Source organism: Simochromis diagramma, unplaced genomic scaffold (assembly GCF_900408965.1).
Source record: "Simochromis diagramma unplaced genomic scaffold, fSimDia1.1 OVJJ01000449.1, whole genome shotgun sequence".
NCBI classification, from domain to species: Eukaryota; Metazoa; Chordata; class Actinopteri; order Cichliformes; family Cichlidae; genus Simochromis; species Simochromis diagramma.
In genome coordinates this window covers 1,972,931-1,984,278 of record NW_024387274.1, presented here as the reverse complement: position 1 = coordinate 1,984,278, position 11,348 = coordinate 1,972,931, and the positions used below count along the sequence as shown (strand labels likewise).

The 11,348-nt window shown below is 44.4% G+C and overlaps 2 protein-coding genes across 2 annotated transcripts; one reads left to right on the top strand and one right to left on the bottom strand.

Moving 5' to 3' along the window:
• Positions 1-1,547: 1,547 nt before the first annotated feature.
• On the bottom strand, positions 1,548-3,561 carry snapin (SNAP associated protein). Its single transcript, XM_040002697.1, has 4 exons — positions 3,340-3,561; positions 3,161-3,207; positions 2,970-3,088; positions 1,548-1,968 (listed from the first exon to the last, which is right to left on the bottom strand). Exons 1-4 carry the CDS (start codon positions 3,534-3,536, stop codon positions 1,861-1,863), a joined length of 471 nt encoding a protein of 156 aa, XP_039858631.1. The 5' UTR covers positions 3,537-3,561; the 3' UTR covers positions 1,548-1,860.
• Positions 3,562-3,676: 115 nt separating this feature from the next.
• On the top strand, positions 3,677-10,278 carry chtopa (chromatin target of PRMT1a). The gene is made up of 6 exons (XM_040002692.1): positions 3,677-3,790; positions 4,293-4,382; positions 5,425-5,575; positions 7,231-7,405; positions 7,790-7,933; positions 9,345-10,278. Exons 2-6 carry the CDS (start codon positions 4,318-4,320, stop codon positions 9,533-9,535), a joined length of 726 nt encoding a protein of 241 aa, XP_039858626.1. The 5' UTR covers positions 3,677-3,790; positions 4,293-4,317; the 3' UTR covers positions 9,536-10,278.
• Positions 10,279-11,348: the final 1,070 nt, after the last annotated feature.

Sequence of the window (11,348 nt, the reverse complement as noted above, 5' to 3'; positions counted from 1 at the left end):
CATTTAAGAATATCCCACTGTTTTTCTTTAATAAACTGGGTTGTTTTGGGTCATTGTCCATCTGAACTATGGAACATTCAGTTTGACTGCATTTAGCTGGATGTGAGCAGACAGGCTGTCTCTGAACACCTCAGAGTTCATGCTGCTGCCTCTGTCCTGTGTCACATCGTTAATAGACACCAGTGTCCCAGTGCCACTGGCAGCCATGCACACTCGAGCCATCACACCGTGTTTTACAGATGATGTGGTATGTTTTTGATCACGAGCTGTTCCACACCTTCGTCATACTGTTTTCTTGCCATCGATCTGGTTGATCTTGGTTTCATCTGTCCAAAGGATGTTTTTCCACAACTGTGCTGGCTTTTTCAGTTCTTTTTGTTTAATCAAAGTCCAGTCTAGCCTTTCTATTCTTGAGGCTTATGGTCGGCCTGCACCTTGCAGTGAACCCTCTGCATTTAGACTTGGACATCGATACAGCTACCTCTCCTGGAGTGTTGTTCACCTGGTTGTGATGGGGTTTCTCTTCACCATGGAAATGATTCTGTGATCATCCACCACTGATGATCTGTGGACGTCCAGGTCTTTTTGTGTTGCTGAGTTCACCAGTGCTTCCTTTCTTTCTCAAGATGTACAATCTGAAGATTTTGCCACTCCTAATATTGTAGCAATTTCTCAGATGAGTTTTTTCTGTTTCCACAGTTTAAGTACGGCCTGTTTCACCTGCATGGAGAGCTCCTTTGACCACATGTTGTCTTCCAAATGCAAACACCACACCTCAAATCAACTCCAGGCCTTTTATCTGCTTAATTGATAATGACATAACGAAGGAATCACCCACATTTGTCCAATTACTTTTGGTTCGTTTAAAAAGCAGGTGGCACATGTTAAGGAGCTGAAACTCCTAAACCAGGGGTGGCGAACTCCAGGCCTCGAGGGCCGGTGTCCTGCAAGTTTTAGATCTCACCCTGGGTCAACACACCTGAATCAAATGATTATTTCATTACCAGTTTCTGGAGAACTTCAAGACATGTTGAGGAGGTCATTTAGCCATTTCAATCAGCTGTGTTGGTTCAAGGACACATCTAAAACCTGCAGGACACCGGCCCTCGAGGCCTGGAGTTCGACACCTGTGTCCTAAACCCTTCATCCAATTTGGATGAAGATAGTCTCAAATGAAAGCTGCGGGTCTACACATTATGTCAGTGTCCATTATAGAACTATAATTGGAATATGTTTCAGTAAACGGGTAAAAGAAAAAAAGAAAGAAAACAACAGCAACTTGCGTCAGTGTCCAAATATATAAGGCCCTAACTCTGTGGTCTGCCACTGGGCTGCTGAGTTACTGGGGTTTCCAAGACTTCCACTTTTCACACCAGTGAATACCACTTCCAGTTGATTGTGTATCATCGTGGAGTAAAGATTCACCGACAGTGGCATCTTGTACACTTCCACACTGAATGACCCATTCTTTCACAAATGTTTGTGAGGGCAGGTTGCAAAGCCAGTGATTGATTTCACACACCTGTGGCAATAAAAACATCAAAAGATTAAGAGCTGTGGCTCCTATAGTTTTGTCCACATAGTGTATCTATTTATTGAGTGCATTAGAATTATTACATAAATATCTCCACTGTGCAAGCCCGTACTCTGAAGTTGCCAAATGGTAAGCAGACAGCAGCTTTTTCACTGTGACAAAAGCAGAACATCAGCGAGGTATTAAACAAAAAGACAAGCAAATGTCAAAGGAAGACCGGCCCCTCCTGGTTTTTTAGCTTCCTATAATCACAATCATCATTTCCTGCTGATCAAAATAGCTCACAGTATTTACTGTGTGGAGCAGAAGGAGGTTCAAGGTGAGGTTCATGGTTTACTAGGTGAGCGGGAAGCGAAGACGCCCGATGTCTCCAGTATTGTCTTCCTCCGCGCCGTCTCTTTGGCCACGTTGTGGTTGAGCCGCCTCAGACGTTCCTGGACAAAGAAAGCTCAGGTTGTGTAATGTTTCTATATCGTTTTCACACCATTTTCAGGTAACTTGAATAGTTAGTATATCTGTGGTCGCCATGGAAATCGGAATTACAAGTCTCGTCATACAGTATTTGTAGTGTTGGTGATCGTAGCAATATTATTAGTAGCAGTAATTATTATTTACTATAGTGGAAGTTTATGTTTTTTGTGATTTGGCACAAAGTGAAGAACTTCTTCATTTCTTGCTGTGCAAACGTTTTAAAGCAGCTTTAACTCTATGTGGAGTTGTGTGTCCAGCTATAAACCCAACATTCAACTTCCTTTTAACTCAGCTCGAATCTCCTAAAGATAAATATCTGAGTCTAGAGCTGCTAAACGCTCCACTGTGTTCACTTGCTACTTTATAAGGCTGAGATTCTACTTGTTTGCAGACGTGTACACCAGTAAACATCAGGACCAGGCAACTCGTTCTTACTATACTCATTTTTCTTAAAAGTCAAACTAATCTGCCCTGAGCGTGTGTGCACTGCAGAGTCTGCCCAGACAATTATGATGGAGTAAAACGATTATTTGCTCCATTTGTTGCATATTTGTCACACTTGAATGTTTCATAGTATTAAACAAATGTAAATATTTTGCAAAGATAACCTGATAGATACATGATGATTTCAGAACAAACTGAAGGGCACACAGACGTTCACAGGGAGCTCTGGATTCACCCAAAGATGATGGAAATGACGCAGACAGCCTGCAGTTACAGCTGTGCGTGAACATGTGGATGAAGTCCGGCAGTGTTAGGAGAATCAAATCCATAGTTACTCTACGTCACATGTTCCACTCAGGTCGCACACGTGATGCCCACTCACTGTACCTCCCTTACAGGGGCCCAATATTACATTATACTAATTTCCTGCCTAATGTCTGATGTGACGAAGGCTGATTGTAGGCATGCTGACGGGCAGAGCGTGATACAGAAGAAGATCAGCTACAGACTGGTCACTGACCTGAGCGTTCTGCAGGATGTTGTTTACTAGCACAACTCTACGCCTCGCATTCAGCAACTTCTTTACATATGGGTCCAGGTCCAGAGCCACCTTCTGATGTTCGTTTATCCTGCATAACTCTGAAAAACCGCACACAGCACGTTATTTATTAATCTTTTATAGCTGATGCTATATTTGAAGCAGGACCTTACCTGTGGCCAGACCGTCTATATGTTCTCTTAATTCCACTTGGCTTTTTCTGTAAAGAAACGTGAGTCACGTGAGTCCAGAGACAACTGAACAACAAAACAATCAGTCTGACGGGGAAAGTCAGCTGACTGTCAATAAGCTGGCGCGGTTTGCAGTCTAACACAACGAGGACGCGAGTTACCTGACCGAGTTCACATGCAGGTCGAGCTGCTGTATCGCTGGTCTCAGGAGGTCGAGCAAACCCTCGGCAACAGCATCGTTACCAGAAGAACCTTCGACTAAAGCTGTAGCTGCCATTTTACTGAACCAGCGCGAGCGGACAGGAAGTCGTGCCCTCGTGACGTCAGCGTCACAAGAACCTCTCCATTTTCTTCCCATCAGTAGCCAGGAGCACCATTTTAGGCTTTCGGATCGCGAAGGAGTCTCGATTTCCGCGTTATTACAATATTCCTGGGAGAGTTTGATATAGGGTCGCTTACCTAGGCGCTGTTTCAAACCGCGCGTGCGTGGGGAGCTAGTATATGGTCAGTTGTATTTAAACAGGATACACGGACACCTATACGAAGCCGCCGTGCTGCTAAAGCTAACCTTAGCTAGCTTTGAGGCATTTCTCTACCAACGCAGAATCCGCTGTAAGTATGAGACGAAGTTGTTATTCGTCGATAAACGACATGCTAGCGAAGACGAGGCGGAATCGTTACTCTGTGTTCTTGTCTCTGCAGTTTGTTATAACCGGATGGACGCTCGCTAAACATTTAATTTTTCCACCGGACGTGATCGACAATTGGGTTAAAATTAAAACGCTCTCTTAAAGAATCGATCCTTTTTGTTGCTGGTGACACAGAAAAGAGTTTAAAGAAGTTGAAAACTTTGCTAAGTCAACCAAACTGGCGGTGGTCTGAAGTGTAGCTTGGGTGGGAGGGGGTCGTGGGTTACTCCTACAGGGAGGATTTGTGTGACACTGTGTGTAGTCCTCAAAATAATCTCTCTGTTAAACACGTGTGTAACAGCTGATGTTAATTACAGCAAATTCCTTGCAACAGTGACTTAAGTGGTAATTTAACTTCTAGTAGTAGTGCGTACATTATGTGTAAAAGAGAGGGAGGTGAAACACATTCTCTTTTCTGTTTCCAGGACTCTACAATCAAAGTCTTTCAAAATGAGTGCGGCTGCCTCCCAAAAAGTTGTCCTGAAAAGCACCACCAAAGTGTCCCTAAATGAGCGGTGAGAGGCTACGCACCCTGTCAGAAATTAGTCACCTGCTGCCAGCCTTGGCTTGTGAAGGTTCTGATACTCTCTGCGGAACCTACTGTTGGAACCAAACCTGATATGGATGCAGCTCTGGCTGTTCCCCGTGTGTGCGCTGCTCATTCAACTCTCTTGGCCCTGTCCTTGTTTGTGTTACATGTAAATGAAGTGTGGGGCAGGAGGGGCTTGCCCAGGCCAAATGTTTTGTGTGAGCAGCACGCACATGTAGACGAGGGGTGACTGTAGCGGTCGTGGTTGGTAACGCATACGCAGAACCAGACCACCATCCTGTAAATGCCTCGGCACGCTGGCTCCCTGTTTAAACAGCACTGTATACGTCATGTATACACCATTAAATGGGACAGGAGAGCTAAAGCTAAGTCAGTGAGATGGGGCATCTCGTCTTTTCTGCCTCTCATCTTTTTCTCTCTCAGACCAGTAAAAGTGAAGCTTTTTATCTCCTCGTGTTCTATCATCTTTCTTCTTCTTCTTCTTTCTCCTTTCCCTGCTCAGAGTACTCAGTCCTAGCTTGGACGTGACAAGGGACTACCCCTTCCCCCCCCAATTCCCTAGTTCCTGACCACTTGGTGGTTTAAATAAAGTCACGGTCCATCCTGTAAGTGGCTGGGTGCCAAAGCACACCTCATGCCCTGGCCTCTGCTGCTGCGACATGATGACATCCCCGCAGTGTCAGCTGGAGGCTTGTAAGTGGCAATTGTGGCTCTTCTTCTGAAACTTTCTCTCTCCTTCTGTCCTGAAGTCTGCTTTCAACTGTTTTTTTCTCCTTGTGTTAATTTTACAACACAGGCTAAAGTCAAGTGTAAGTAACTCTGGAATATCATATGATTGAGAGAGAAAATAAGTGCCAACAAGTGGAACAAAGTCTAACATGACTAAAGAGCTGCCACGATCGTCCATATGAGAAATGACATGATGTGGAACCCTGCTTCCTCCTCCTCTGTATATCCCCTGTCCCCTTCTTTTACTTCCTCCTTCTTTTTCCCTCCCACCTCTAAAGCTTCACTAACATGCTGAAGAACAAGCAACCCACTGCGGTAAGCATTCGAGCCACCATGCAACAGCAGCATTTGGCTAGCGCCCGCAATCGTCGGCTGGCCCAGCAGATGGAGAACCGGCCTTCGGTGCAAGCCGCTCTGAATCACAAGCAGGTGAGCGCGACGCTCAGGTGAAATTGGTGTCCGTGGCACTGTTGGTTCCATCTGAATATGTTTAACCCGAATTAAGGCTACGTCCACACGTACACGAGTGTTTTTGAGAACGCAGCTTCTTCTGTGCGTTGGGCCTTTCATCCACACGTGCACGGCGTTTTGCATCACTGAAAACAGATTTTTAAAAACTGTTTATGTGTTTATGTGTGGACTCAACGCCAAGGGTGTGCACCTTTTCTTTTGCATCACACGTTATTGTTTCCATGCGATGGATTTCTACAATGATATTGACAAAATATTGTTGCTGTTAATCTGCAGCTTTTACATGCTTTCATATACAAATACAGTTTAGAAAGACATCTTTGTTTACGCTTTCCCTCCCAGGCTGCTCGACTTCTGATTGGCTAAAGCTATTCAATTTGTTTTTTGCATATAAATGTGGACGGGATTTTTTTTATTTAAACGGAAAATCTCAGTTTACAAAAACACCTGTGTCCATGTGGACGTGGCCTGAGTGTGTGAGTAGAGAAGGAAATCAGTCACCCGTGGTTCTCTGATGCTGCTGTTCACCACAGCAGTGGGTAAATAAAGAGCACAACCGAAGCTGAACTGCATCTATGGTCCAGTCAGAATCTGTGATCTTGAATATTTTGGATCCATCCAGTCCTCCAGCTGGTCTCTGACCTGGTCAGTCTGTGGACAAAGTGTGATGTGAAATTAAAAAAAAAAAAAAAAAAAGATTACCTGGAGCCTGCAGACATCAAACCACAGTGTCAGCAGTGATGCTGAGGGATGGTATCAGGTTTTATAGGAAAACACCTGGATTTTTCCATTTTTATATTAACAATGACGTAAAAGCGATCGTGCCAAAACGATTTATTATTCCAGCCATTCCCCAAACCTTGGACTGCCACAGCCCAGTTTGAAATGTGAAAAGCTTCTGCTGCTCGCAGCTCTGATCAGTGTTTGACAATTAGGCATTTCTTTTACGTTTCGGGTGACTTAATTCTCCACACGCTGCTCTGATTTCCAAATGTTCTTTCCAAATAACGGGGATTGAAAAATGGGTCGGAAGATGATCATTCCCTGGGCTTGTTTCAGTTTTCATGGCAACCTTAAACTGACTGCAGAGTCCAAGTTAAAATGTCCTTTTTGACAGAAATGTTCAAAGCCCTTTGATTTTGGAATAACTCCTGTACAAGTATAAGACCTTTTAAAATGATGTAGTCTATAATAACATGTTCCTGGCTCTTTCAAAATTAAAATCAAAGGAAGAATCCAGCTAAGGTACCGACAGCATTTTAGATTTGATTTCTTATTTGTTAACGTTTGTGATTGGAGTCGACTGCAGAGTTTGTGCAGAGTGTGAGAGTCCTGGGTGAAACGTGTGCATGCACACAGAGCAGCATGATTGCAGCCTTCATCGCAGCTCTGTGGCAGCACGTGAAATCCAGCCTGCCCAGCACCTGTAGGTCACGCTGGCCTCGTTCAGTAAAGACTTGACTGCAGCGTTGCTGTGAGTCTGAGCCGCAGGTCATTACGAGGCTCCTGTTACTGCCATGTGCAAGATGATATTTCCTGAGGATTCAGCTTACTGATTTTAATTTTGTCGTAATTGCTTTTGTAATGTAGCATTTGTAATTAACATGTGTCAGAGCCTAAAGCAGCGACTGGGGAAGAGCAACATCCAAGCCCGGCTGGGTCGGCCTGTTGGGGCTCTGATGCGTGGAGGACCTCCTGGAGGCAGAGGAGGAATGCGCGGGATGAACAGAGGAGGTCTTCGGGGACGAGGCAGAGGAGGCGTAATGAGGGGAGCTCTGTCCCTGAGAGGTATGTATCAACAAACATCGCTGTCTGCCTGGATTCTAATGGCATCCTTTAAGCTGTGAACATACTGGAAGTGATTTGCAGGAGACTGTAGATGGTGAAACACATTTGGCAGGTGGGACCCAGGATCTTATCTCTCATCTCAACTTCCATGCAAGCGACTACCAATGAGTGCGCAGGGTGCCATTGATTGACATGTAGCCTAGTATTGAATGCATTAGAGAATTACCTAGGCAACTGGTACCTGGGATGTCTGCAGGAGACGGGCCGCCAACTTTAATGCCATGTGCGACTAGTGAAATGCTTTCAGAAACGTTGGTTTGACTGTCGCTTCGTTTTTAAGTCTTGCTTCGTGCTCCTACTGAGTGTTGGCTTTGCATTACACAGGGAAGCGAGTTTCTACAGGTGGGCCCATGCGAGGGCGTGGTTCTGCCGGTCGTATGGCAATGCGTAGAGGAGGCCGCCAGCGTGGTGCAGGTGTTGGAAGAGGAGGAGCTCTGTCCCGAGGAGCAGCTCGAGGAATGCCCAGAGGTCAGGGGCTTATTGTTATTTAATTCAGCTTATTTGTGTAGCCCCAGTGAACTGTCATTTTTAATATCTATTCAAAACTGTTTTATTCATACAGTGCAAGTCACAGCAGCGCTCGCCTCAAAGTGCTTCATGTTACGGTAGAGACGCTGACACAGGACAACAAAAAGTGATAACTAATGACTAAATGTAGAGTGGGGTAAATGCTGTAGGTGGATAAAGGTGCATAAAGTGCATCATGGGAAGCTCCTGGCAGCCTAGGCCTATTGTAGAGTAACTAAGGAAGGATTCAGGGTCACCTGATCCAGCCTTAACTATATGCTTTATTAAAAAGGAAAGGTTTGAGTTAGGGCTGCACGATTAATCGTTAGAAAATCGCGATCTCGATTCATACTTATGTGCGATCTCATTTCCAAATGACAACGATTTAAAAAAAAAAAAAAAGACGACGACGATTGTACCGCATTTTGATCCGGGACGTAATCTGCATGGAAACAAGCGCTCACTCTTCCTGCTCAACAAATGACAAGGGCGGAGCCTTATACCACGTGATACAGAAGCTGCCGTGTGATGCTAAAATTAGCAGGGAAAAAACAACGGAGAGCAGGTCAGGGATGACGAGAAACGACAGGAGAGAATCCGTCCCGGTCAACCACCCAAACATCAATAACGGGAACCTTATGCAGCGCTTCCCTATACACGTCGAACTCCCGCAGGCACAAAGACATTACGGAGGCTATCACTTATCACCTGACCACAGATATGGCTCCCATCAACACTGTGCAAAACGAGGGATTTAGGAGAATGATCAACACCCTAGACAAACGCTACACAGTGCCGTCCCGCAACTATTTTTCTATTGTTGCACTACCTGCTCTGTACACGCAGCGTCGAGCAACGGTGGAGACGGAATTTCAAGCAGTACAACATTTTGCAGCAACAACAAAACGTGAGACATTTGTTGTTTTTATGTTCAGTCTCAACTGTTACGAAGTTGATGTGCAGTTAATAAGTGCAATAAATATTTATACTGGAAAAGAAAATCGTGAGAGAATCGTGATCTCAATTCTAAGCAAAAAAATCGTGATTCTCATTTTATGCAAAATCGTGCAGCCCTAGTTTGAGCCTAATCTTAAAAAGGACAGAGGGTGTCTGTCTCCTGGATCCAGACTGGGAGCTCTTCCACAGAAGCTGAAGGCTCTGCCTCCCATTTAAACTTCAATTATCCGATGAGCTACAAGTGAAGCAGCAGATTGGGAGCGAGGTGCTCTGTTGGGGTGATGCGGTTCTTTGAGGGCTCTAAGATAAGATCATTGAAGACTTTGTGAGGGGGACTTTAAATTCAGAGCCAACAAAACATTTGCTCTTCAGTTTAACAAACTCCTGAAGATTTCTGCTCTGTGTTGCTTGACAGGTCGCGGGGGGCTGCGTGGACGTGGCGGTTTTGCTGGGCGACGTGGACGTGGCCGAGGTGTCGGTAGACCGGCTGTTACTCGCGAGCAGCTGGACAACCAGCTGGATGCCTACATGTCAAAGACTAAGGGACATTTGGACGCAGAACTGGATGCCTACATGGCCCAGGCAGACCCCGACTCTATGGAGTAAAGGACTGTGGACTGAGCACACAGAGGCGCTGAAGTTGGACGAACAGTGTAGTGTTGATGTGCTGAGAAATGATTGTTAATTTAGCTGAAAGTGATGACACTTTAGGTGGCACCCAGTAGCGGTCTAAACAATATTGTGTGGGTCACTGCTCGGTTGTGCATCGACCCGCTCGTTCAGAGCCCTTTTAATCCTGGAGGGACTTCTTATGCATTAACAAACCCTGCTGTTTCTAGACTTCTGTGTCCAAGACGGGTTTTTTCCGTTGTCATTTTTTTTATTTATTTTTTTTTCTCCAAAGGGACAAACTGTCAAAATTTTACATTTGTTGAAAGCAGTTTTTAAATGTGTTTTTCTTTTAAACATTTGCCTGCTCGAATCGTGGGAATTCAGAAGTTTTAAGCATCACTTTGTTTGCCGTTTGCTTACAGTGAAATGTTCTAGGTGAAATTTGAATTAAAGTGGAAACTATTTCCTTAATTGTGTCAAATGTCTGAGTTTTAAATATGCATTCACATCCAGCCTCCATCCAAGAGCTGGCTGTCTTTGAATGGTGTTTTTGTAGGGGGGGGGGTTGATGCTTTCACTTCTGCTGTTTTCACAAAGTAACTTTGAGGATGCCATGTTCATTTTGGGCCGAAGATGGCTTTGTTGCACCAACAGAATATAGTTCTCATGAGTCTGTGGGGTATCTAATGAAGTCAGAGGACTTAGTGCCACAAAAAATAAACAACTTTTGGAAAAACCTTGTTTGGTTTTTTGTTTTTTAATGAAACTGAATTATTCCCAAGTCTTTCACTTTGCCCTCTTTGAGTTTTTTTTTTTGTTTTTTTTTGTAAAAAGAAAACTACAGTGAGTTTCTGGAGTTTGGAGGCTCAGCATTTCTCTCAGCTTGTACTTGGGTGCAGTCTTTGATCTGAAGAGTTTGTTGTGACTTGATTGGATTTTAGAATCTTATTTCTTCATTGTTCAGCTGTGTTTGGTTAATTTTCTGCAATGAATTTTAATGTAGTTCCTGTTTTGTTTAGAAATCGTTCGTGTGTCAACACAAAATGTTAAACAGAGATGGTCATTTTACCCGTTAAAGTATGCTTGTAGGTAACATTCACAAAGGTAGCATGGTTTGGCAATTAATTTTACCGGTCAGAGTATTTTTCTAGCTAATATTCATAAAGGTAGGACAATTTGCCACTGAATTTCGTGTTGTACGCATGCGCAGAAACAACGGGTAGGATGGATTACCAGAACACTGGATCAATCCAAAGATTGATAATGCTGATACCACATTGGTATCAGATGGTTGCATAATGCGATCAGTATTTAAATTTGCATTTAGTACTGTTGCTGTTGCATCCGAAAGTGGACGTCTCTGTGCTAAAAGCACTTGTCACGTGTCTTGCATATTTTGTTGCCAAGCCCTCAAATGAATGAGGCTGAGCAGACGCGTCACGCATGTAGAACGCAGTGAGTGATGGCAGACACAAAGGAGCATCCCGTGGAGACATAAACACTAGAAACTTTGCAGGAAGGCTATTTGCTATTGTGACACCAATTTATACAAACAAGAACACTCGCGATAAACACAGCTGCTTTGTACATTAATAGTATGGGCTCTTGCTATCAGCGACGCTGGAACTGTATTTGCTTAGCATCGGATCTGCAGCGTCGCGTGAGTAGGTGTCGAAAACCGGTTTCGAGTGACGTAACACTTCCTATAAAGGGCTTTGCGCCGGGTCGCGAGCTCCTTTCTCTGCGGTCCGTCATGAGAGGACGAGAGGTAAGCCGAACTGAGCGGGTTGGTTAGTTATGTCCTCTG

Coding starts and splice junctions, on each gene's coding strand:
- chtopa (XM_040002692.1), top strand. CDS start 4,318: ATGAGTGCGGCTGCCTCCCAAAAAGTTGTCCTGAAAAGCACCACCAAA. Junction 5,576..7,230: donor CCGCTCTGAATCACAAGCAG/GTGAGCGCGACG, acceptor AACATGTGTCAG/AGCCTAAAGCAGCGACTGGG. Junction 7,406..7,789: donor GGGAGCTCTGTCCCTGAGAG/GTATGTATCAAC, acceptor TGCATTACACAG/GGAAGCGAGTTTCTACAGGT.
- snapin (XM_040002697.1), bottom strand. CDS start 3,536: ATGGGAAGAAAATGGAGAGGTTCTTGTGACGCTGACGTCACGAGGGCA. Junction 3,089..3,160: donor TATAGACGGTCTGGCCACAG/GTAAGGTCCTGC, acceptor GCGGTTTTTCAG/AGTTATGCAGGATAAACGAA. Junction 1,969..2,969: donor ACATCCTGCAGAACGCTCAG/GTCAGTGACCAG, acceptor TTCTTTGTCCAG/GAACGTCTGAGGCGGCTCAA.